The sequence below is a fragment of the Eublepharis macularius genome, chromosome 7 (genome assembly GCF_028583425.1).
Source record: "Eublepharis macularius isolate TG4126 chromosome 7, MPM_Emac_v1.0, whole genome shotgun sequence".
Taxonomy (NCBI): Eukaryota; Metazoa; Chordata; class Lepidosauria; order Squamata; family Eublepharidae; genus Eublepharis; species Eublepharis macularius.
In genome coordinates, this window is record NC_072796.1 from 74616031 (window position 1) to 74643577 (window position 27547).

The window sequence follows — 27547 nt, forward strand, 5'->3', positions numbered from 1 at the left end:
GGACAAGCTTTCTGCTCTACACTCTTTAGTTTCTGAACAGCTAGCCGCTGGTCACATTGAACCAATGACTAGCCCATGGAACACCCCTGTTTTTGTCATCAAAAAGAAAAGTGGCAAATGGCGTATGTTGCATGACCTCCGTGCTGTCAACGCCTGCATTCAGCCTATGGGTCCCCTGCAGTGTGGGACTCCGAATCCTCTGTAAGGCAGATCCTCTGCTTTGTAAGGCAGATCGGGAGAAATTTGCTTTTACAGTGTTGGTGGTTAATCATCAGGCTCCTACCCAACGTTACCACTGGAAGGTCTTACCCCAGGGTATGTTGAATAGCCCCACTTTGTGCCAACATTTTGTTGACAAGGCATTACGCCCTTTTCGGGAAACGCATCCACAGGCCCTTGTCTACCATTTTATGGATGACATCCTGGTGGCTGCACCCCAGATTCTACCAGGGTGGTTGGGAGAACTTACTCAGTCTCTCCAACCTTATGGCCTTATTGTGGCCCCTGAAAAGCTGCAAGTTGTGGAGCCTTATACCTATCTTGGTCATCGGATGCTTCACTCTTTTGCTGCTCCGGTGGTTCCTTTTTTAAAGTTCCCATCTCCTCTTACTCTCGTTGCTTTTCAGCAACTCCTAGGCTCCCTTAATTGGGTGCGACCTTATTTTGCCTTATCTACCAGTCTGTTGAGTCCATTGTTTTCCTTACTTACTACTGCAAAACATCCCAGCGATCTTATTACTGTTCCCCTGCTGGCCCAGGCAGCTTTGCAAAAGGTAAATGAGATTTTAGCTCAACAGTGTGTAAATAGAGTCCCTACAGGGCTTGATGGCCTTTGCCTGTTCGTCCTCCCCACTCTCCCACTGGAGTTCTGGGCATACTTCATCATGGGAAAGTCTTTCTTGTAGAATGGTTGTATCTCTGTCATGGCTCTCATCAAAATATTCTTCCATATCCGCATGCCACGGCTGATCTCTGTGCTATGGCACGAGAGCGTGCTATTGAACGGACTGGTTATGATCTGCTTTCCATAACTATGCCCTTTCCTAAAAATGATTTCAATCACCTCCTGGGTACTTCTCTGCAATTTCAGATTGCTCTTGCAGACTTTGTGGGGGAAATCCTTTTTCATTTACCTAAAGATCCTCGCTTCTCTCTCCTACAATCGGTACCTATTTTCCTTCACTCTTTACAATCTCCTCAGCCGCTGCGCGCAGCTGCCACAGTTTTCTCTGATGGTGGCCGCTCTCGAGGAGCTATTGTTTTTCAGAGCGACGGTTGCTGGATTACTAAATATTCTGCCAACCAGGCCTCTCCCCAGCGAGCGGAACTCGCTGCTGCTATCCTTGCATTTCACACCTTTGCCCAGCAGCCATTTAATCTCATCTCTGACTCCCACTATGTTTGTAAACTAATCTGCTGTCTTCCTGGTGCTTATCTGGCTCCCCACATCGATTCTAATCTTATGGCTCTGTTCCTCACTCTCAAATCTCTCCTTGAACAGCGTTCTCATCCCTTTCATGTTGCTCACATCCGCAGTCATACCTCCTTGCCTGGACCTTTATCGGAAGGCAATGCTCGTGCTGATACTGCTGTCCACTCTCTGTTTTCTGATCCCATCTCCAGTCATCAATTTTTTCACCAGAATGCCAAAGACCTCGCTCAGTTATTTAATATTCCTCTATCAGAAGCCCAAGCCATTGTATCAGCGTGCCCGCACTGTGCTGGCTTTTCTCACGTCCCTGAAGGGGGGGTCAACCCTCGTGGCCTAGGGCCCAATGCGCTTTGGCAAATGGATGTAACTCATGTTCCTGACCTCTCCCCATGGAAGTTTGTTCATGTATCTATCAATACCTTTTCTGGAGCGCTTTGTGCCACTCCTCAGCGGGGAGAAACTGCTTCTCATGTTATTTCCCATCTCCTTGCTGCCATCACTGTTTTAGGCCGTCCACAGCGGTTAAAAACTGATAATGCCCCTGCTTACTGTTCTTCTACCGTTCAGCAGTTTTGTGATCACTGGAATATTTGTCTTTCTCATAGCATCCCATATAACTTCATGGGTCAAGCTATTGTTGAACGGGCTAATCGTTCCTTCAAAACCCTGCTGCAAAAACAATTAAAACAGGGGAAATATAGAACCCCCAATTTGGCAAACATTACACAGCAAGTCCATAAGGTTCTTTTTACTCTGAATCACTTAAATTTCTCTCAAACCCCAGGAACCATGCCTTCTTCTCCCTATGTTCGTGAACGACCACGGCTGCCCCAGCCGTTGGTGTTCTATCGAGCCCTGCCTGACCGGACGTGGTTGGGTCCTGTTCCCTTAATAACCTGGGGTCGAGGGTTTGCTTCTGTTCTCACTCCTACAGGTCCTTTGTGGGTTCCAGCGAGGTGTGTCCGGCCGGCACATGGCGTGGCATCAAATGACACCCAACCCGGTGCCCAAGATGGAGAAGGTCAGCCTGGAGCAAGCTCAGCAACCCTTCCACCCCCATCCGAAGGGAACAAGGGCACCGCGGGCCCCACTGGTGACGTGGGGAGCTGTCAAGCGAACAACCCACAAAGCGCTACAGGTCCTACAGGCCAACAATCAACCGGAGACGCCCGAGAATCTGTGTGCTGCCATCTTTGTGGTTATAACTGCCAATTCACTTCTCATTCTGTGTGTGCTGTTTTGTTTTCTGACCCCTGTCCAGGCAAATTCGTTGCCTGATCACCTGCAATATAATCTTTGGGAACGTCTCGCAAAGCAGGTTAATGTTTCCTCCTTTTGTCTGAAAGAATCCACTGATATGCACATGCTTTTAGCTTCTTGTTTAATCCCAGTATGTACCCCTTTGTCCTATCGGTTGAATGATACTAACCTTAAGATGTTTATAGACCAAACACAAATTGGGTACCAGCACATGTATGATTGGGGAACTACTTCCTATCAATTACCCTCTGACGCTGTGTCATTGTATACTCCTTTTATAGCTTCTAATAGCGCTGCCAGCCAGACTACGTGTGCATGCATTGTGAATTGCTCAACCAACCCCCAAAAGCCTCACTGTCTGTCAGTTGGCCTGAATGTTATTAATTGTTCCACTGTTGAAAATGTAACTTTTGCCTTTGCTTACACTTGTTTGCCCCCTGGGTGTTTTTTTTTTTTGTGGCTCCCACACCTTTAACTATGTTCCTGCCAATTTGTCTTATACTGTTTGTTGCTTAAGTCGTCTTACTGTTGTACTCCCTGCCAAAGAAGATGTGTTAATCCCCACTCGAAGACGCCGGGCAGCCCCGCTAGATTCCAGCTGTGACTCTACAGTGAATCTCCTAAGTGATGCTGAGGCCATGGCTCTCGCAGCCTCTCTAGTTGGCGTTCCAGCGCTCACCATTGTGAATCATCGAACTCTTAGCAAAATAGCTTGCAGCCTGGCAAAGGCAATGAATGCAACTTCAATCGCAATTGCTGCCCTGAATGCTGAGCTTATCGAGCTCAGACGTGCTGCTTTGGACAATCGCGCTGCCATTGATTATTTGCTGTTATTGCACCATCTAGGTTGTGAATCTGTTAAAAATATGTGTTGTTTTAATGTGTCTGATAATTCACAAAAAATATCTGTGCAATTGAACAATTTACATAACCTAGCTTCTGATATTAAGCAAGATCTGTTACCTTCTTGGTGGGCCTCAGTCTGGTCCTGGCTGCCTACTGGGTGGTTCAGTCTCCTTGTCCAATATGGAATTGGATTTATAGTATGTTTAATTCTAATTTGTTGCCTGTTACAGTGTCTCCCTGCTCTTGTATCTATGGGGTCGAGGGTGATTGCCAAACAACCTCACGTGTATCCACTAATGGCCTCACAGGCCAAAACTTTAGCCAAACAACTGCGTTATTACCAACTGCATGCATCTGATGTTGGATCCAATCTAGAGTCAGATACTGAACAGGAATGCTTATTGTAACTTGATTCCTGCTCCTAATAAATAAAAAGAATAAGAGTGGAGTGTGGGTCCTTAGGTCAGCGGATAGGAAAGCCTACCCTGATCAAAAGGGCACTCTGTTCCCCTCTCTTCGTAAATGCTTAACAATGCAACGTGCAGTTTCAGCCATCTCTGTCAGTAACTGGTTAACTGGATGCCAGCACAGATAAACATTATTTCCTTGGTCATCAGTCCTTGTGTATGGATGCTGTGCTTAAATAAAGGATCCACTGCCTGGCTAGAGAGAGAGACTAGCCTTCGCAGACTGATGCTCAGAATCGCAACCCTGTGTCATGTCATTCCTACAGGGAAGACCCAAAACGAGATGGCTTGACTCAATAAAAGAAGCCATGTTCTCCAGTTCGTAAGACCTAAGCAAGTCTGTTAATGATAGGATATTTCGGAGGGCTTTCATTTATAGGGTCACCATGGTTCGCAGGCGACTTCACGGCACATAACACCACACCTTTCATTACAATGTACCACTCAAGATAGCTTATAACATCCAAAGTGTCTTTGTGTCTGCCATTCTTAGGTCACTGTGTGCCATAAGCAATGCTGAGTTGTTATGGTCTGAACATACCAGACAGGTACCTTCAGTGACAAGCAGGCTCTATTCATGAACTCCCAGCTGCCTATTTTGCATTATTTCTCCCAATTAAAAAATAAAAAATGTGTGTGGTTTTCATGACCAGCTGTTCAACTGGGTTCCCACCGGAATGTGTAGCCTATCAATAGTCTTTTCAGTTGTTATGCACCCAATGTTCATATCTTGTGTACCTGAAGATCACACTACACACTATCATTTCAGTATGGATGATCAACATTTTGTTTGAATAGGGCTGTGTATGTCTATTTATTCTTTAGTACAGGGTCAGAAATTCTGAGCTTTTAAGGTACATGTTGGAAGCTGACAACTGGCATACATTTCTAGATTCAGCGTGTGCAGACAGAATCATGCTTGTTCATATTGAGTCATGGTCATGCACAGTACATTCCCAGTATGCAGTGGAAGAACCAGAAATACAATGATGGGAAAGGACTTAGTGTTTTGGTGGTGCTTTTGTAGCTCCATCTGCACTGATTTCTCTGTGGTGATCTCCATTTGCCCATGAGAATAACCATAGTTTTATGCTCATTTGTCTCTTAATGAACTGCAGTATGATCAAGTGAAATTGTGAATTAAATACAAGTCCTTGATCTCTACTCTCCCCAACCCATTTGAAATTGCTGCAGCTTCAGGGTTGTCACTGGGTTGTGTAAACCAACTCAGCGCTGAAGCGAGTTCAGGCACTGCTAATTTCAAATTGAGGTTTATATATATTAAATTTTGAGTGTTTTGCAGATTAACCTCTTCGGGAACTTTGTGCTTTAGCTGAATTTTTGTGCTGTAGTTTATTAATGCAAATCTAATCATGTATCAAAAATTTTAGGCTGAAATTCTACATCCAGATATGCTGTAGTATACCTAAAGTTGGAAGAAGGAGTTGAGATTTCTAAATGCGTGGTTCAGAAACACAAACACATCGGGACAGTGATGTAGGCACTGTAAAATGTTGGTAATAATTGCGTCTTCCTCCTCAGTATTTAATAAATATGTTTAGTGTCTACCCTTTGAACACAACCGTTCAAATAACTATTATTGTGATGTGTATAAATTATATAATAATGAGTAGAAAAGGCTGTAGAACATGACTAGGAGAGTACCTGTTTTTGCCAGATGACGCTCCTAATTGTTCTTTCATCTTCAAGAGCTTCATATGCGCTAACTGAACAGTGCCTGTGCAGTTAAACACCCAGTTAATAACATCATGTAAACACAGAGATCTTATTTAGTTATAATAACTGGGAGGGAATCAGTCCTCTGTAGTGCCCTCCATTTCCTCTTTATTTCCTAATCCCAGGCAAAATATATCAGAGTAAACACTGGGTTGCAAAAGGCAAACATATGTGAATGTAGGGAAGATTGCAGAAATGTTCCAATCTAAAGTTCCACAATTCCCTGTGTCTCTTGCTTTGGAGCAGTGTATGCTGATAAAAACGTAGGGGAGAGCAGATTTCAACCCTTGCCTCTTCCTTCTGGTTTTCTGAGCTGGGAACCCCTGCTTTACCTTGTTTTACTCTGCAGCCCTTTTTCACATTTTTGAGAGACGGACAACATAGCTCTGCTACCCTTTCCTGCCTTTTCCCTTGATAATTATGGGGGAGATAATAGTATTCTACCCATACTGCAACTTGGTTAAATATGAAACCTTATTTAATTATTTATTTTGGCATCTATTCTGGCCTCCCCACATACAGGCTCAGGCAGATCACCCAGTTAAAACACAATACATAATTAAATATGGTTCCATAAAAACACATAAAAATATTTATAAAATCATACAGTTGGATATAAAAATTACAGTAGATAGCTTCCCCTGGTGGCGGCAGTCACTGCTTAGTTGATTTTAAAAACACGCACACAGGGTGGTGGACAGATCTGATAAGGAGGTTTAACTCATTCACCTCCTCTTCCTACTTGGCCGGCGGAGGCCTGGCCCAGCCTGAACCATATGCTTTGCAGAACATCTCTGTTTTACAGGCCTGGTGGAAAGATAACAAATCCTACATATGTTGTGATAAAAAAGTGATAAATCAGTTTTTTTTTTGAGGCAAAACCCAGTTGCTGTTAGTGGGGAATAGGGTTGCCAGCCTCCAGGTGGTGGCTGGAGATCTCCCAGAATTACAACTGATCTCCAGGTAACAGATCAGTTCCCCTTGAGAAAATGGCTGCTTTGGAGGGTGGTCTGTATGCCATTATACCATTTTGAGGCCCCTCCTTTCCCCAAACTCCACCCTCTCCAGGCTCCACCCCCCAAATCTCCAGGAATTTCCCAACCTAGACCTGGCAACCCTAGTGGGGAACCAACTGAAGGTCACAGGATCACACAGCTATTTTTTACAGAACAGTCTGAACACAACAAAGAAGAGGATAAATAAAAGCATACTTACAGCAATAAAGAAATAGAAAATAAGCAAAGCAGCAGTACTCTTAATATTGTAGATTGACTGTGACCTGTGTGTGAACAGTGTCCTAAAACCACTCATTTGACTGAACTTACTTTATTTCAGATACATTTTTTGGATTCATTTAACTTTGTTTTCATTTTTGTTTGTTAAAGCAAAATGAAGGGTCGTCTCATTCTACAGTGGATACACACACACACACAAACACACAAGAATAACAGTTATGGACTGTTATAGCTATTGCCGTCTTTGCCTACTTCAAAAGACAAAAAGAAATGGCTAATAATTTCCACGAATAGCCGTTTCTTTTTTATTTCCTTAGATTTTTTTTATTTCCTTAGATTTTTTATTTCCCTTAGATTCCCCCCCCCTTTCAATGAAATGCTTTCATGTTGGGATAAAAAGGCAGCACCAGCATACTTGTAAACAGTCCCACAGTAACAGAACAGAATTTAAATTTGTACATAGGAGATGGCTTCCTCTGTTAAAAGAGGTTTGCTGTAGTTAAGCTGTAAGCAAAACTTTTGTCCTTCTACTGGGCCAAAGTGGGTCTCTTGCCTATGCAGGATAAACTGTTGGTGCTACTCATACTGGTGTATTCAGTAGAGGTGGGCGCGAACCAGAAAAAAACTGAACCATGTGGTTCGTTTGTCAAATTTCACAAACCATGAACTTTTGTGAACCTGCCCCTGGTTCGTGAACCAGTTCGTTTGGTGCGTGAAAAGTCACATCCAGGTCAGAAAATCATCACTTCTGGGTCAGCAGAAGGTCTGCAGGAAGTCCATCCCCTGTTGCCTAGGAAACTGATTGATCGGCACCAGGCTGTCTGCAGTGACAAACCAAAAAACGAACCAAATGAACTAGCCTAAAGTTCGTAGCGGTTCATCAGAAATGGGATCTGACAAACTGCTGGTTCTCGAATCATGAGAACCAATTTATTCTGTCTAGTTACGACAAAGTAGCTTGATTTATAAGGAAAACTAAACTTATTGTAGACCGTGATTAATTTGATTTATGTACAACTGATTTAAAAGACAATAGAAATCAATATTCTTATATTTTGTCCTTTTCTTACAGAAGTCTTGTCTTTATCTTCCTTCATGTTGCAGCTTGTTTTCAGAGATATAACCTAATTACAAAACATGACTGATTTGAAATAACTTTTTCTCCGCTGACATTTCTCAATATTTATTTCAGTAAGCGTTCTGAACAACTGAAATTTCTTGGAGCAATTTGGCAGGATTTGTGGTGTTACTATGAGAAATTTAAGGGCCCAAACAATGCAGCATATTCATATCCTTGTTAGAATAAGCTGGGACATTTTGGAGCTTAGCACAGCTAACAAAGCCCTAATGGTAGTTTCTTAATTTTGAAGCTGTATTTTTATAATGTTTTGATTCTCTATTGCAATAAATCTTAGATTGGTCTGTATGTTTCTTCAACGACTCATCATAGGCACAGAATATAGTTAGGAATTTCAAATATTAACTTACATTAGACCTGTATCACACACAAGGGTTAATGTTAATAATTTCTGGTTAATGGTAATAATTTCTGTTTGACTGATGCTTGCATGAAATGCTACAATTCTTAAATGTAATTGTAAGTGCTGTGAATTGGAGACTTTCCCCATCAATAATGAGAGAATATTGTGTTGTTCATGTATGAAGGGAAAAAAGAATAAGTATGTTTTGTTTAATCAAGATTTGGTTATTAAAGAAAAAGGATGGGTATAATGTACTGTATATTAATATACTCTAGGTTTAGCTGTTTCCAGATTTTATTTTTTTATGTTGCTGGTAAACATGGAGCAGCAGCTTGTGTTTCATTGTAGCACTTTGTGGTCTCATTGATTTCTGTTGCATTATGTCAGTGTTTGTGGTCACTGAATTACACATTCCAAATGACAGGCTTTATAGAGAGAACCCTAGTAAACAGTGACGTCGTTTAAAAAGTCTCTCTTTACTGCTGCAAAGTTCCCATGTATGTGGTGAAAGAGCTCTTGACTTGTTTTTGTGATACTCTCCAATGAACCTCTAGCCCTTTGTGTAATTCATCTAGTGTATCAATTTGGCTATAGAACAAGTGTCTTTTTCTGTGCTTTTGTTTCTTCAGTTTCTGGCAAGACATGAAATATACTGTTAACAGTTATTGAAGTATGTGTACTTGTAACTAAACAGGCAACTATTAAACATGTTAAACATCATTAGCAATGCAATCCTCAGCAGCATTACACCATGCTACTATGCCCGTTGACTCCATTGGACTTAGATGAGTGTAACTCTGTTTAGGATTGTACTGTATTTCTATAGAAAACTTGCTTATTTTTTCATTGTGAGCCCTGTGCTTCTTCTTTAGATGTTACGATAGAAGCACAACCTTGGACTGTGATGGATTCTGCCCCATCCTACCATCCCACTGAACAAAGCTGAGGCCTTCCTCCAGCCTTAGGATCCTTTCTCCAATTTAAGTGGTTCTTCCATTGGAGGAAGAGCCACGTAAGTTGGATTCACCCACTCCATCTACTATAAAGGCATTCTGGTCTTAGCAAGTAGTGCAGAGCCATGCTCTTTTCATTCTCCCCTCTTCTATTTTATTCTCCAACAAACAACCCTGTAAGGTAGGTTAGGCTGAGTGCTTGTGACTGGCCCAATAAGCAAGCACGCATGGCATAGTAGGAACAACCTATTACCCCGTGCTGGCTTTACAGAATAACAAGCAAGCATGGGTCTTTTAAAATTGAGGTCCCTATATGTCAAACCAACAAGTAAATTTTGCTGCAGATTATTGCAGCAGTGAAAGCTTCCCTTTCAGTCTTCAAAGGCAACCTCATACCGAGCTCTCATTTCAGTAATCCAACCCACCCCCTAAAGTTGCTGTAGTATAGAATAATGACTTCTGTTTTAGTCTGAGACAAAGCTAACATCGGTGGTGGAAAGTGCTGTTAAGTAGCAGGTGACTTATGGTGACCCCAGAGGGTAGTGGTTAAGTAGCTGGGTTGCAATGCAGCACTTCACTGGTTTGAATCTCATTACTGCCATGAACTTGCCAGATGGCCTTGGGTAAGCTACTTGTCTCAGCCCCAACTGCAGTGTGGGGATAATAACACAACTTTGTTCACCACTTTGTCCAGAAGAGTGATATAGAAATGAACAGTTATTATTACTGTTATTATATTCAAGGCAAGAGACTTTCAGAGGTGGTTTGCCATTGCCTGCCCTGCATAGCAACTCTGGACTTCCTTGGTGGTCTCCAATCTAAGTATTAAGCCCTGCTTAGCTTCCAATATCTGATAAGATTGAGGTAGCCCAGACCATCCAAGCCAGGGCAAGCTAACATTAGTAAGATAAAAATTATTATATCTTCAACTGAATCATTTCTTCCAATAGCAAGCATGATATTCTAGTGTTTATGTGTTCAACAGTGAAGCAGAGCTAGCCACAGACAGGGTTTCTGTGCATTTGGACTCAGGGCTTCTCAGATATGTAGAAAAAATAAAGCTTGCAAATGAAAGGCACGGTCTGGTGAGAAGTGAGTGTTCTCATTTCCTGCAGAAGTCCTGGAATGTTGAGAGTAATTGAGCATCAGATCAAGGAGGAGAGACTGGTCAGTTAAAGTCCTTAAGAGTTATGGTATCATGAAGAATATGAAACATGTATCTCTTCCTCGCCCCCACACACACACCTCTTCCCTACAGCATAGGGGAGTATAAGAATCCTGCACTGATCCACTTGGGTTTGGAACTGAATGAGCAGGTTCCTGCACTTAAGCCATTTGTGCTATAGGGCAATTTACTGCAATGATAGAGTGCTGAGATTCAGGACTAGGTGAGCAGGAAGCTGTTCTGCTCCCCTAACTTGACATTCTTGTGTTATTTCACTATGGGTGGGTAGGGGAGGGGATTCCTCAGGTGGTATTCTCCCCTCCCCCCAGATCAATTCCTTATGGGTCCCAACTTGTACCTTTGATTATATAGCAACATTTCCAAGTTGAAGAAATATCCTACAGTTCCATGCCTGACAAACATGGTAGCTTAAAATATGAATAAATGAACTAATAACAAAGTACTCCAAAGATTCCAAATGATTGCTGCAGTCAGGGACAGTGCCGCCATTGAGGCGGTGAGGCAGGCGCCACGGGCATGGGGGTGCCGGGGGCGGAGGCGTGTGCCACAGAGCTGGTGTGCCTGGCCCGCAGCTGCTGCAGCCGGCCAGCCCTGCGCCGCCACCACCACATGCCCCTGGGCGGCCAGCTGGGCAGAGCAGAATGTGGGCAGCCTCTGCGCGCCGCCCCAGCCACCCGTCAGCCAATGGGCCTTGCTTTGCTGTGTGATGATGTCATCACGCAGGCCTGGGGGGGGGGTTCATGCGTGCACTGTGTGCATGTGTGTGTGCGCAGCCGCAGGTGCCAGAAATCCTGGCAATGGCAGTGGCAGCAGTTGCTGACAATGATGGTGTTAAACCTCACATAATGTTATAATTTATATCTGATAATTAACATCTTGTTTGTAGAAACCTATCAGCAAGAAATTGTTTGTACTACCTGAAAATTTAAGAATTATAAGATTGAGAAGGAATTAGGTTGCAAATTCATCTCTGATAATTTGTCTCTGATCCTTAGGTCTGTTCCCATTCTCCTTGATCTGCTTCACTAGATTGCATTGGTACCCAGAGGAGAGGGCATTTCCCCTTTGAAGCGCTTGTACCACCAATCTTGTGAACAGAAAGTGCATAAGAAAAAAAGCAGATCTGTCTACTTAGGACTTCACAGCCTTGACATCAGCTTCCATTTTACTAATTATCTTCCTCTTCTCATACAGGTTTGCACAATTACATCCTTGACACTGACAAACAGCTGTTGTACATTCTTTGTGCTAATTTAAAAGTAGTCTGCCAACATACGATGCAAAGCTGTGCCTGGTCAGCTGTACAATGTGCCCTAAGCTGCTAGTGTAGAGTTATAGCTAGAGATGCTGCCAATTTCACAAGCCTGCTGTTCTGACTCAAAAAATTCCACTTTGATTTTACTTCTCCCTTGTGCTAATCAAACTTATGGAGCTCTCTTTTTAAGCCAATTTCTATTTCCTTGTGCCAAATTTTACCATTAAAATGATGTAATTTAAAAATTATTTTTGAGGCAATGGTATAAAAAAGTTTTAAAATTGGAAAGCTTACAGTAGCATAACTGCCACATCAATAAACAAAATATAATAGCAAAAATTATTTCTGATCACTATTCTGAGAATTCAAAGAAATAAAAATGGAGGAATGGGTATCTGTCCTTGGAGGGGCCTTGGGTAAGGGACATTGATTTCCCATGGTGACATACATTGAGAAGAATGACCAAGAATGAATGTGGCATGCACAACTGAGTAGCAATCAAGCACAGATACTCTATAATCAACAGCTGGGATAGTGTCATGGAAGCAGAAACATATTCTCCAAGGCTTTGACCATAGGCGGATACCGTGAATTCTACTCATTTTACAAGGATTTACTGATGCTAGCTCACACCTTTATATGTTCCCACCATTTTAGAGGAAGTTCTCACTTGTTTGTTTATAAAAATATAGAGATATTTAATATCTGCAGCAGTATGTATCTCAAAATTCTTTTATGCTATGTAAATTAGGAAAATAACTGAGAAAATATGTTGGTGTCTGACTTTATACAATTAAGCCAACAAAACTTACTGCTGGCATAACATCATTTGTGGTTCATGGTGCTGATACTGGCATATCTCAGCTGAAGCACGTATTTGTTGTTTTTGCAATTCAACATTAAGTTACTTGATGCAAGAGAAAGTGTAGTGAGAATTACTGGAAACTGCCAGAAAGGGGAACAGAGGTTGAATAGCTTTGTATATAAAATATCTCTTTTTAAAATAAACATTAATGAGTAGATAGAAAATTTAGTATAACCACTTCAAAAGATCAAAAGATCAAAACTACACCTAAACTAGCAGAGTTCATGCTTGTTATTCTCCTGGGACCATAGCTAAAAAAATATTGCAGAACTAACTTGTTTATTTGGTCTGTGTTGGGCATAATTAAATTAGTTTCGGCAACATTCTGATTTTTAGCATGACCAAGGAACTATCATTTTGCCCATTATATATTCCAGTTATGCTCAGATTTTTTTATGGAGCATACTTTCAGCAGTTATTACAGGTAGCCTTTCTTTGACTCAAGCGAACCTTTAAACTGTCACTCACCAAGAATTCCATTAAAATTACTAATAACACTAAAAGTAAATTTGAACTATTGATAAGTGTTTCTGTCAAAAGCAAGAATATTTATCTTTAGCTATGATTTTCACAAGACTGCTTGTCTCATATTTCAGAAAGAATACAATTAAAACTCCTTTGAATCTTAGACTAATTAGGCACATGAATAATAACAGTACATAATAATACAAATATATTAACAAAGCATGTTAAGCTTCACATTACAAAAAAGTTGTAATCTTAGTTGTTCATTTTTCTTGCACCAACATAGAAAACATGCGCAGTGAGCGTGTAACGCTTGGGTTAGGATTCAACCGCAATGTGCCCCCCTCCCACTAAAATCTTGTGTGTTTTTATGCTTGATGTGAACAAGTTCATTCTAGCAGTAGTTCATGCCTAAGCAGAAACAGTTATCATGTGCCCCCATTCTAACTTCAACTTGACTGTATCTCATCTTGTGTTTTCGTTTGAGCAAAGCATAGTGCAAGGTATATTTCAGGAATTCCCAGTATTGATGTTCATTGATTGTATCATATTGCACATCCAAATAGGACTGTAATGACTGCAACAAACGAGACTTTGATTTTTATACACAGCCACATTGACCAGAAATGAAGAATCAGTACTTGATCTTATAGTAACTCTTTCAAATGGAATAGTGTTCAGTAAAACTTCTATCCCTATCATCAAATGCCAGGATCCAACCCAGGATCCAAGTGTCCTCTTGAAAAAGTAGTTTTTGGATATATTAATGTATTTATTACTGTGCCTTACTTTTCTGAATTTTAGTGACTTTGCATCTCCTTTCATTTTTTTTTCTTGTTGAGCTCTTGTATCTGTTGTTGTTATTGTTATTGGTTGGATCCTACAGAGAATTGTTGAAGGGGTTGTCAAGCTGAAAAATTTCAGAGCATGCTGAGGGAGGGTAAGGAAAGAAGTCTTGCTCTTCCAACTCTCCACAAGCGTTTATCGTAGGATCCAGTTCTGAATTATTTCTTATGTACCAATTAGCTCCTTTACGTGGATTTGTTGTAAATCTTTATTTAATTTTTCTTTTGCTGTAGGCTTGTTTCATTTATGTTTACTTCTGTGTGTAAAATATCAATAAAAATGGGTGTTTTAAAAAATATTGAGGGCAGGAATTGCAGCATGCAGAATTCATTATGCTTTTTCTCTTTTGCGTCCTCTCACTCTCAGCGTCACAAGTAAGTCCCTCTTTCCTTGGTGATGTGTCATTGTCCCTCCACTTGCCTTCTGTCTTTTATTTCTTCTCCTCTTTCCTTTTCCAGGAGTTTTTGTTTAAAGCTAATTATAACGTAAGATAAAGAGATGTGAAGCACAAGAGAGGAGAGTGAGCTGTAGATGTTGATCAACACAATGAGAAACCCTGTATTTGCCATGAAGATGTATCCCAGAGACTACTAGTTGCTTACCACTCATGAATGTATTAGAATTCTGGAGTCGTAGAAGAGAACATTTTCAGTTGTAAAGAAAATCTTCTAGTAGCAACTGAAAACTTTTGAAGAGGAAAAACTGGAGTGAATTGAAGATTTGAAAGGAAATACCCAATCTTGCTTTTATGCTACAGTTTGGAATCTCATCTGACTGTAGCAAGTGGTTATAGTTGAAAGAAATTGAGCAAGGTGCTCATCTTGGAACAGATATATAGAAGCAGATAACCAATTCAGTTTGGTTCAATTAAATAAAAGATACTGAACACCCTTTGTTTCTTACATGAAGCCTCAATATTTAATTTTTTTTCTCTTTACAGACGACGGTTGATTTCCCAGAGGTCTTCACTGGAGACTTTGGAAGACATTGAGGAAAATGCTCCCTTACGGCGGTAATTGTACATTGTGTGTGTGTGCATGCATGCGTGTGTGTGTAATGCACATACAGCATATTTTGAAGTATCTGTCCAGTAGGAACTGAACAATAGTTTACATCTACAGAATCAAATATTCTGCAATGACAATATTTCTGCAAACCAAATCTGCTGCAGAATGCATTGTCAGGGCTTGCCGCCGCTGCCGCTGGGCGTGGCACTGGGCAGTCTGCTCCTGACATCGTAGGGGGGCCAGGGATTCTGCAGGACCCTGCTGTGTGGAAGGAGTGGCAGTATACCTCACCCAGACTCCCTCTCAGTCCGCTCACTGGCCTGCTCAACCTGGCCTGCTTACCCTCTGCGTCCTCCTTCATTTCCTCCTTCCAGAACTCTCCTCCAAACCTCCACGCTTGCATTGCACCGCTCTCACTCCACATCATCACTCCTTACTCACACCCACCATCCCAGGGCTCTTCCCAGCCAGCTTTTATAGGGCTTCCTTCTACTGTCCCACCCCTCTTCCAGCCTGGTCTTGGGCTGCACCAAGCAGTTGCAGCTGGGGTAGCTGATCTGGCCCCACTGACCAGCACCAGCTGTGCCTTGTTCCCTGGCTGCCCAGCCTCCCTGCCTTGGCTGATTGCTGAAGGCCTGCCCAGCTGCAGTCCCCTGGCTAGCAGCCCGACCTCCCTGGCTGAGCTGATGGCTGAAGGTGGGTCCAGCTGTGGCTCCTTGGCTGGGTGCCCAGGGCTTCCTGCAGAGTGCCTCCCATAGCCCCACCTGGAGTGGCTTGGCTTTTGGCAACTCCTGGGCCAGGCTACTATTTTCTAGCTGGGGCGTGGCTTTGGGTTGTTGGGGCTGCTGCTGCTTCTCCTCCTCAGGTAAGGTCCTTGGGTGGGTGACTGCTGGGCCCCCAATCCCTGTGCCCTTGCCCCCTTCCACCTTGCTTAGTTCCCTTTCCTTCCCTAGGGGAGTGGGACTCGCTGGCCTCTCTCTCTGTCTCCCCCTGCCTCCTGAGGCCCTGAGCCTTTGCCCCTTGCCCCTGCCACCAGCAGGTTCTGGCTCCATTTGCCCGTGGGAGGGGTTGGCCTGCTGTCCCCCAGCTGCCCCCTCTGCCTGCCAGTCAGACCGGTTGACCTGCTGTCAGCTGGCCGCCCAGTTGACCTGCTGTCTGCTGTCTGACCAGTTGACCTGCTGGCTGCTGGCTGCCCCCTCTGTTCGCCCGTCAGCCCGGTTGACCTGCTGTTCCCTCCTACCAAGTCTGGGGGCTGGGACCCAGACCCCGGACATGCATATGATTTTTCTTTTATATGAGAATCCTAAGAGCTGATTCAGCTCACCCGATGAACCAAGTGGAATTTGAACTAGAGTACTGACACTCTAGAAAGGCAAGCTGTGGATGAATATTGTAGGGGTATAGAGAGAAGCTGATACGTGGTATTCAGGGAAGTTGTGGAGATCTGGGCCAGAGCTGAAGGCAGAGCATGCAAAGCGGCCAGCCAATCAGGATACAGGAAGTGATGCTTAGGAACTCTGGGTGGAAATTAAAGCAGAATGCAGATGCGGTTTATTTGTGCTCTATTGCACAATAGAAGACATAACTGTATAGGCACATATAAGTAAAGCAATTTTCTCTTAAGAAAGCTGCATTCTATGCAACAAATGCTAAGTAGATGGCTTTACAATTTGCCCTGTGATTTCCTCAAGTCATAACTTCCCAGCACTATAGAACATACAACTTTGGAAGGCTTAGTGATATTTACAATTAATTAGACTTCATCTGGCACCTAGCTAAGGAATAGACAAAGCCTAAACACACAATCACAAGTTGTTTTATTTGCTTCATGAACACACAAAGCTGCCTTATACTTAGTGAGACCACTGCTCTGCTGAGGTCAGTGTTGTCTGCTCTGATTGGCAGCAGCTCTCTAGGGTGTCATGTTGTAGAGGTCTTTCACATTACTTACTTTAAAATGGCAATGCTGGGATTGAACCTAAGATCTCTTGCGTGCAAAGCATATGCTCTACCACTGGGCCATGGCCACATCTCAGTCAGCACAAAAAGAGTACAAATAGCAGAACTCTTTGCAAAATAAAGCAGAGCATTTTGGTGTAAAAATGCTGGCTGAAGAATGTGTGCAAATCAGTGGTTTTGATTCACCACCACATAGTCACCTAAAGGCAATTTCTGATTACCAGTGGTAGCAAGGTAAAACTGTTATAAAACATCCCATTTCCTTCCGTATCACATATGCATCCTCAAATATCTATCAATGTTCAAGAGTATACCATGCTGCTACATTGCTGCTTCTTTTTTTTCCAGAGCTCTTTCATTCCCAGGCCAGGACAAGTCCCTTTCTTGAACTTTCTGGAAGCTGCACTTGAACAGCTTTGTGATTCATATGGCTTTTGACCTGCACACTTGTATGAACACATAACCTAATGACCCTAAAGGTGTCTGTTCCTTAGCTTGATGCCAGATCCTGCAAAGGAAAGTGTATAATGAAGGCTAATTAGTTTGTAAAGATCATTGGTGAGCGCTCTAAAGCAGTGTATTCTAAGTGCTAGTGTAACCTGATAATCTGAAATCTGCTTGAATATGTAGCATGTTCACCAGTTCAGAACAGCACTTACATCAAAGAATTTGTGTAATTGAATAATGGGGACTCAGTTATAGCAGGGGCTTTTAAAGGAACCAAATGCAAGCTTATAATATAAAGCAGTATTTCTATTCATAACTCCATGTGATCTCATTTTAATCTGTCATTTTTATTAAAAAATTAATAATATACAAGCTTTAAAATCGAACATCCATAAGAATTGTTCAGACTTTTATTGTGCAATAAACAAAAACTAATAGAATCATAGAGTTAGAAGGGTCCTCTAGGGCAGTGGTTCTCAACCTGGGGCCATATGGCCCCCCAGGGGGCCCCAGGATATTCCAAGGGGGGCACAGGTAAAAATTGCATAAATGGGGGACCACGGCACGAGACTAGAGGGCCACAGAGGGAAGTGAGAAGTAAAGAAAACAGAGAAGTGACTGAGAAAAGAAAACAAAAAAGACGGTGTGTGGGGTGCTGTTTCTTCATGCAAGTGTAACCCTGAGTCCGCTAGGGGGAGCTAAAGAGCAGGGGTATTCCATATAAGGATGAAAAAGCGCAATTTCCCCAGAGTTATTGGGAGGCCTGAAGGACTCCAGATTTTGTTTTAAAGCTACATATTTGATATTCTAGGTATGAGAATTCCTATACTAATGTTGATTAGCTACCTTTATACCAGTAGGACAGAGGGGCCACAGGAAGGAAACAAGGTTGGAAGGGGGCCACAGTCGGAAAAAGGTTGAGAAACACTGCTCTAGGGTCATCTAGTCCAATCCCCTGCATAATGCAGGAAATTCACAACTACATCCTACCTCCCCTCCCCACACCCCAGTGACCTCTGATCCATGCCCAGAAGATGGCAAAACGTTTATTTTGTTCCTGTGTTCCTAAACCAAAATACACACTAACTTCTTTTCTCAGTATCTTCTCTGCTTTCTATTCTCTGCTTTGTATGCAGTTTATTTCTTGTCCCTACTAGCATTTTGCCATGCTTTAACAGGGATGGCGCCACTGTTGAAGCAGTGAGGCGGGCGCCGCGGGGCCGGAGGGGGTGCCGGGGCCGGAGGCGCGCATCCGGCGCCGCCGCCGGCCAACCCCGCACCACTGTCGCCACCGCCACACGCTCCCGGGCAGGCGCAGCAGCCATGGGCCAGGGATGACAGGCAGCTGGGGCGACGTGCGGCACGCAGGCGGCCTCCTCACCGCCCCAGCCACCCACTGGCGGCACTGCACGATGACGTCATCATGCAGTCTGGGGCGCGCGAAGCTGGCTTCCAGCACCAGAAACCCTGGCACCGGGGCTGTGCTTTAATATCCAGTGAGGGCTTAGTTGGTTTCTTCCACTGGTAGCTTTTGCAATTTAAAATTTCAGTAAATGGAGCATAAAGAAATTGCTTGTCTTAAATATCTTCATAAGGCCTTTACTTGATACAGATCCATACCAACATTGTTTTCATTCTATGAAAGATTCTTTAAAAGTCTGTCATTGACACACATGAGCAAGCAGGTATTTTAGAACTTTTCCTGAGTGGTTGGATTGCAAATCAGCATTCTGCTGGTTCAAATCCCACTACTGTAATGAGCTTAGTAGGTGGTCTTGGGTAAGCCACTTCTCTCGGTCCCAGCACCCTAGTTATATTGTGGGGATAATAATAACACTGACTTTGTTCACCTCTCTGATTGCAGCACTAATTTGCCTAGAAGAGCTGTATTTAAGTATAATTATTATACACAACTTAATGTATCTTTCCAAACCTAGTGAACAGAGCCTCCAGATCTGATTTGCACATGCAAGAGATTGAGAAGAGCATGGCACAGTGTTCCAGTGACACCATGCCAGACTGCAGGGAGAAGATCACATTTTTAAATGTTCCTCTGTATCAGTAACTCCCTTCAACTAGAAAACCAGCACAGCAGCCAAAGAGAAGAGTGGCGGTAGCTCATGTGCTGGGGAATACTCCAGCTTTTGTCACTATACCTTAGAAGGCTGGGAAGAAGCGGGTAGCGTTTCCAATAGACAACAGGAGAAGACAGTAGTAGAATGTAGGGTGTGGCTGCAGCACTGCATAGGTGTGCATCTGCTAAATTGTTACTGGAACCATAAGCTCACACTAGGTTCCACTGGCCACTCAGAAGTTGCACACCTGCGCAGTGCTACATCTGTGAACCCTGCAGATTCATCACTGCTTTTCATTGCCATTGTCTTCCACTGCCCCTTCAGTAGCACACAGTGGTAATGGCTGCAATATTCCCTGCACTCCAACCCACAAGCCACCTCTGGAGAGGAGGTAAAACTGCATGCTATCTTTCTGTTTGCAGGGAGACTTTCATGCAAAGCAGCTGTTCAAATTGGAATCTCCATCTGTAGGTTGAAGTTATGTAATACATTCTACCCCCTCAATCTCCTCCCCTACAGAGGAGGAAAAAGGAGGAAGCAGAATTTTTTTTAGAAAAGGTTTTAAATCTTTATGTGCAAGAAACTGTCTATTATGCAGTGTCTAGTAAACAAGACACATATTTTTTCTAAATTGCACTAAATTGCACTCTTTGTATTCCCTATGGAAAAAGGATATATCCTTTTCACATACTATTTCCTTGTAAGACCTGTAACAGGATGTTCAGTTTCCACCACCCCCCTTCTAGTACATATTGTTTCTTGTTTTCTGTACTTTGTCTTCTTACTTCTTTATTGTTTCATTTATTGCTGCTGACTCCCTGAATCAGACAAGGTGTGGAGTGATAATCTGTTTGGTCTTTCTTTCCTGTCTTGAGATTTTTCATCTGTACTGTAGAGATCTTAAATATTGCTGTTTCTCTGCTTTTCAGATGCCGGACTCTGTCAGGTTCACCCAGACCAAAGAACTTTAAGAAAGTTCATTTCATCAAGAACATGCGGCAGAATGATACGAGGAGTGGCAGGTATTTTACAGGCAAAGAACATTTGTTTGTTTAGATGTAGAGAAAAATGACAGCAAGAGGTTGTCAGGGAAAATCTTCCAACTATGCCAAGATTGCTTTTATTTTACTTTACAGAGCTCGAGAAAGAATTATCACCTTTAAAATGTGTAGAGTGGAAAACGTGCATAAATAAGTGCTAGTGAATCCCCTCAGCATATGGCAGTGCGTGCAACAAACATGTACAAAGATAACCATGCCCTATCAAGAGAATCTCTTATCTGTCATTTAGGGTTTGGTGCCTGTGATGTGTGAACTTAAAGTGATTATGGCAGTGCATCTTTCTGTGTCTTTTCCTTTCCCCCAGAAGTCTTCTTGGACCCCGCCCCCCAAAGCCCAAGGGTGTGTGTTGGGAGCGTTTCATGGACGTTATTATTTGCTTCAGTTACCTCCTGCCTTTCTCCCCTGTTGGAACTCAAAGTGGCTCACATTGTTCTTCTTTCCTCCATTTTATCCTCACCACAACTCCATGAGAGAGGTTAAGCTGAGAGTGTGCGATTTGCCCATGGTCACTCAGCAAACTTCCATGGCAGAGTAGGGGTTCAAACCTGGGCTACCCAGATCCTAGTCTGACACTCTGCTGCAGTGAGGAATGGCAAAATCATGTATCCTCTTATGCCAATGGAAAATTCACTCTACCCGCTTCTCTGGATAGGTAGGATTTGGCCAGTTACTCATATTTTGACCACATCCAATTGGACTGTTGCAATTTACAGTTTGTGGGACTGCCTTTGGAAGCTTCAACTGGTAAAGAACTCTGCAGCAATACTCCTGACTGGCAGTCTTTTGAAAGAACTATTCAGAGAGCTTGATTCCTTGTGGACGCACATCAAAGTCCCAAACAGTCTGGAGCCAGGGTATCAAAACAAACTCTGGTTCCCATATGAACCGGCCTTCACTTAAGATTTTCTGCAGAAGTGTTACTCTGCCTCTCCCACGTGCAAAGGTGAGGTCAGTGGTTATCTAGGGGCATTTTACAATTGGAGAAGAGCATGTGAAGTGGAACAATCTTGTTCTCCCTTCCTTCTGAGCCCTTGTTCCTCTAAGGGGAGGGGACCCTTATAAATGCCATAGAAGGCAAACGGGGGTCTGCAGTGGCAGGGAAGAAAGGATGGAAATTGCAGCCCCTTCCTTCCTCCTCTTGTTAGAAACAGACCATAGCATACAAGACAGGCCCTCGACTGTGGAACTCTCTCCCTCTAATAATTCACCTGATAACTAATTTTAGGTGCCAGATAGAGTTTTCTATTTGTTTGTTTACCCAGGCAGTTTGTTGATTTGTTTATGCATTTTGAGATTTGTTTACTCTCTTTCCCTGAAGTTTTGGGTACTGCTTTTATGCTGCCTTTTCTGCAATATTTTGATCCTTGTACATGATTTATATGGTACAGACTTTTGAATCTAATTGAATTTAATAGCCTTAGAAAGCTATTACACTAAAGAACTTGCAATGCACAAATTTATTAAATTGGAAGAATGTTCCTGGAATTAACATTTCTTTGTAATTCTCTGCTCTTCTCCTATAATATGTAACAGGGCCATACATACATATTCCGGCGGGTATTCAGAACACTATTATCAGTGTCATTGGCAGTGGGTAGATATCAGTTTTTTTGGTACCCCTGGGGACAGAGGGGAAGGGGTGGCATCACCAAGCAGAGCCTTGGGACAGCCACAGGCTTTTTCAGTCTTTTGGGGGCCAGTCAGAAGGAACAGTAGGGGCTTGTTAGCCCATTCCTTCAGTCACCATCCCAGATCTTGTTCATGTAATATTAGTGTACAACAAACGTCATTATCTGGGCTTAGTGATACAGGCTTCTGAAGTGGTTCTCTGTTGGCTTGTCCATCTGTATGTGGCTCCATATGAGTAGTATTTTTCCTTCTGCTTGAACACTCTGTATCCCATTCATTGAATGGAATAAAACAACCAAATAAACTGGTCTGAAAGGTCTTCCATCTGGCACTGAATTCCATCTGTGCATGGGCTTACCATTTGGCAGCACAAAGCTTCTACCTGACAAAGCACATTTGCAGCAGTAACAGATGGCAGGAACTTTCCTTGCCAGGGCCACTTTTTAATACATATGCTTGTGGTTGCTTTCACTACCATGTGATAGAATTCCAAAGGTGCCCACAGGCTCCTCTAGTCCGGGAGCCCTGGACTAGAGGAGCATTTATAGCAAATTAACGCCCAACATAGAAGACATCCTGCACAACCCATAACAACATCTATATTTTGATTTGAAAGCTTAGGACATCTTGTACATTACATATTTGGCTATCAAATTGCATACTTCAAAAAGACTCATGTCAGATGCTTTTGGAAACTTAATTATTGCTCTGAATTGTAGTAGTTACAGTAATTCTTGTGTGAAAACACAACAAAGTGAAGTCATCTGTTTGATACTAGGTCTTGTTAGTGTATAAGTAGTAGTGTTATCATCTGCTCAGCAGGCATCAATTGTTGTTGCATTTATGAATTGTGACCTAGAGGGCCCATTTAATTTCTCAATTATCCATGGTACAGCATTTTATGTAAAAAAATGTTGTGACATCAGCTGCTTGACTTATTAGTCATTTCCCTTGGACTGCCTTATCAGAGTGACTTAAAAATAATGAAAGACACAAAAATACAATAAAGAATTTTTTATGAAACCATTAAGTCAATATACATATAAAGGTGACCAAAGTTTTTAATTATTTACCACTCACCACCCTCTCGTTTTCCTACAAATATTTTTTCTCCAACTAAATAATTGTTTTGCTTAATAAAGTGACATGTTTCAAAGCACTTTTTAAAAAACATTGGCTAGTTTATGCTGATTGCCTTTATACGTGTACACAAAATATGAAATTCTATTTCTCTTGCTTTTATTTAGTGCAATTAGTCAAGATTTGTACCAGTTTTCATACTATGCTGCCACTTTTTCCTGTTGCTAGAGAACCTAGTTTAGCAAGGTAATTGTGCATATGCATTGACCCATATTAAGGGCTCCTTGTGTTGCGTACACACTACTGTATACAGAACTCTTCCTCTGTCTTCCTGCTAAATATGCCATTGATTATGGCCAAGGGGCTTGAGACCAAGTTTTGGTAACCATTGTGTGTATGAATGCATAAGTGCCTGGGTTTTCCATTGGATGTTGGAAAGTACAATGTGCAGTGTGACTTATGAGCCGGAACTGGTGAATTTGGGAATTATACAGAAATGATTATGTCCGACAATACAAAGGGGGGGAGAATAGGGCTGTGGAAATTCAGTACATTACTGGATGCTCTATCCTATATGTTTTGTTTTGTTTTGTTTTTATAGAATAGTCCTCATTAGCGGCAGAAGATCCTTTTGTAGCATATTCTCAGTGTTGCCATATCGGAACTGTAGCCACATTGGGTATGCATATATAATTTTTTCATACTACTGAGTTTTATGAATGTACATTGTGTGACACACCGTTTTTGTTTTTACAAAACAATACATTTATTTAGTTAGAATGTATTTATCTGTGATAAGTTACTAGTATTGATATCCACAGATCCCAAAGAATGTAATAAAAAACTGGTTTGCCTTTCAGCATTTGAGATCAACATTCTTGGACTGAGGCTTATATGCAGCAAGGTGGATTGTAGCCTTGCACTGAAGTATTGTTCTTATTAATTATTCTCAGTGACCTTTTGAGTAGAAGAGGTTCCTTGATCAAAATTCACATCTGGGTCATCTTAACACAGGATTGAATCCAAAGAGTCTTTCCATCTAATCCATTGTGAGACCTAACATAAAACATGGTTCAGAACGAAATACTTACTACATATGTGGATCTTCTATGGCACCTAAAAAGTGCTTTCTTTAAAAAAAAAAATAACAACCAAAAGTAGAACTTAGTATTGTTCTAAACTCCCCAAAGATTGCGAAACCAAATTCTTAGTCGGTATTTAATGACAAATGCATTGGATAACATTCCCATTTTAGTAAGAGAAGACAAATTGAAGTTCAGCTCGTCGGCATAATGGCATGTCTTGTGAAGAAACCATGCTCAAATTATACTAATTACACAGATGGTTCATAGTCTTTGGGTAGACGCCTGCCAAGTTTTCCACTGGTAAAAGAGGGCATAGGGTCTTATTTTTGACCACTGAAAAGGCTATGCTGAAGACTGTGGGACTGTATGGATAAAAGGCAAGTGAGATGGAGCTGCAGAGAGGGGAGGAATTGAGTGAGATCAAGAAGAAAAGTTAGTATGATCCAACCTTCTGAATTTCCATGCTTCCAAAAGTGAGTGGTAGGTATATGTATGTCATATAAAGCAAAAGTTCCATTACTGGGTAGAGATAGATAGGCACTTACTGCCTTGTACAGCAGGCAATAACAGTGGTATCCTAAGCAGAGTTACCATCTTTTAAGTCCGTTGAAGTCTATGGGTTTGGATGGATCTCTGCTTAGGCTTGCTCTGTAAGACGTCTTTTGCATGAAAAAAAATCTAGTTTGAACATGAACTAGGGGATACTTTTCTGATTAATCCTCATCAGTCCTGTCATATAATGTTGGAGCATGAGATTTATAAAATTATTGTTTTATCAGGCTTCTGTCACAGTATGGAGGTTTTGCTTTCTGTGTTATTTTTAAAATCTGGTTAATATTTAATTCTCTCTTAAATTATTCACGGAGAGTTCACCTTAAAGAGTGAATGCCCAGCAGGTCTCACGTATGAGTTTTCATTATAAATCTGCATCTGCATTTAAGTAATTGAATAAATGTCTTTATGAAAACAATTATTCAAATCTGTGCTTGAAGGGAGGGGTGTTGATTTTTGTTTGTTGTAGCCTAGGCTGAGGGCGAGGAAGGGGAGAAAGCCAGGCAACAGATTCAGACCCATACATAAGCTGGAATGAAAACTGGCCACAACTTTATTGAATACAGCATGAAAGGGGCATTGGTGATGCATGTGGGTCGAATTGCATGTGGGTCGAATCCCAAAACATCGGCTGACCTGCCTGCTAGCCAATGACCCTAACCCCCCCCCCAGACTTCCGCTAGGGAGGGGGGCTAAGGAGTGACATTAAGGGGAAGATCACATGGGTAAATACCCCTATGTGATACCCCTGCCACCTGGGAGTGAATATGCCCCGGTAGCCCCCAACCTGGGCATGCACCTCCATAACTCACCCCAAGATTCCTTATGGGGGAGGCTGGGCACGCAGACCCTTCCTCCCCCCAAAAGGGATCCAGTCCAATGCAAACCGCCCTACAAAGTTGAGAAGAGGAACTATTGAAAAACACCAAAAAGAGAGAGGTGGGTGGGTCTTCGCTGGTGAGGGCAAAGTGCAGTGAGGCCAGGCCCGCAGCTTCTGGTTGCTGGACTGAAGAGCAGACTGCCTCTCTGAGGTCTGGTGCCTGGCCCCACCCCCTGGCAATTCACCCTCCGGCTGCCCCAATAGGGTGGCCGGGATTTCAAACTGATTGGCTTGTGGGCCCGCCTGACAGAGCCGGGCGAACCCTCCAACACAGTGGCTGCTATGCTCTGTTCCCTTCCACGCTTGACAGCAGCAACCTGGCCTCCTGGTAAGTCTGGTGGCCATCACTTCTCTGAATTTCAGTTCAGATTTGTGTGTGTGTGTGTGTTTGTTTGTTATATTAGTTTTTTAGTCTTCCCTCCCCACCGAGCGGGCTCAGGGCAGAGCACAACGTTTTAATTTACATAAAAACATATAAAAGCAGATAAAACATTACAATAAAATTTAAAACACTACATACAATAAAAACTCCTCCTCAGATGGCGATTGAAGAGTTACTTCATTTCAAACATGGCCCATATATCCATATCTATAGATATATATAGGGTGGTGTACAGATCTTTTCAAGTCAAGTCAAGTATGGCCGGTGGGGGCCCAGCCTAGCCTCCGCCATATGCCTGGTGGAATATCTCTGTCTTACAGGTCTGGCGGAAGGATAATAAATCCTGCCAGGCCCTGGTTTCATCAGACAGAGAGTTCCACCAGGCCGGTGCCAGGACCAAAAAGGCCCTGCTCTGGTCGACGCCAGGCAAGCCTCCCTAGGACCAGGGACCACCAAAAGTTTTTTGTGTATAGAACGAAGTGTCCTCTGGGGTATATATGGGGAGAGATGGTCCCGCAAATACGCTGGACCCAGTCCACACAGGGCTTTATAGGTCAGCACCAAAATCTTGAACCAGACCCGATACTCAACTGGTAGCCACAATGCAGCTGGTGTAATATAGGTGTTATATGTTCCCCTTTCGGGGCTCTTGCAATCACCTGCGCAGCTGCATTTTAAACCAGCTGTAATCTCCAGATCAAGCCGAAGGGAAACCCTGCGTATAGCGAGTTGCAGTAGTCTACTCTAGAGGTAACCGTTGCTTGGATCACCGCTGTTAGGTCGTGGGTTGACAGGTAGGGGACAAGCTGCTGGGCTTGTCTCAGATGGAAAAATGAAGACCGGACAGCTGCTATGATCTGTGCCTCCATAGTCAAGGAGGCATCCAAGATCACCCCCAGGCTCCTCACTCCCGCAAGCGGCGCAAGAGCGGGGAGCTGGAGTCCTGTACCCATGGACCCTAGACCCACATGCAGGACCTCCATCTTTGTGGGATTTAGTTTCAACCGACTGTTTCAATCACCCAGTCACAGCTTTGAAGGCACGCTCCAAGACTTCCGGGGCAGAGTCAGGCCATCCGGCCGTAATTGAATATATATTGTAGTGTTAGCCAGGACATTAAAAATTTTAACATAACATAAATAGAAATTTGTTCCAAGAAGAATGAAATAATGCTATAATTTTAACACACATAGTCTACGTCATATTATTTTATGGACAGCATATTAAAAGAACTCCCTCAGAACTATAGGATAATTTTGTAATGTTGATCAGATTGTAACTTCCTAACATTCATACAACAGACAAGATAATTTCTAAACTCCTTATATAAGCAATTTAAGCACATTGAATTTTCTAATTTAA

General features: G+C 42.6%; 1 protein-coding gene across 2 annotated transcripts in view; it reads left to right on the plus strand.

The window, feature by feature from the left end:
• Positions 1-27547, plus strand: part of CABLES1 (Cdk5 and Abl enzyme substrate 1) — a 75886-nt gene that overhangs the window by 21310 nt on the left and 27029 nt on the right. Inside the window, exons 2-4 of one of the 2 annotated variants that reach the window (XM_054985758.1) lie at positions 14969-15040; positions 20446-20538; positions 23888-23965. In XM_054985758.1, the coding sequence (XP_054841733.1) occupies positions 14969-15040; positions 20446-20538; positions 23888-23965 (243 nt within the window). The remainder of the gene's footprint in view (positions 1-14968; positions 15041-20445; positions 20539-23887; positions 23966-27547) is intronic. The other variant, XM_054985760.1, reaches the window with a different exon arrangement.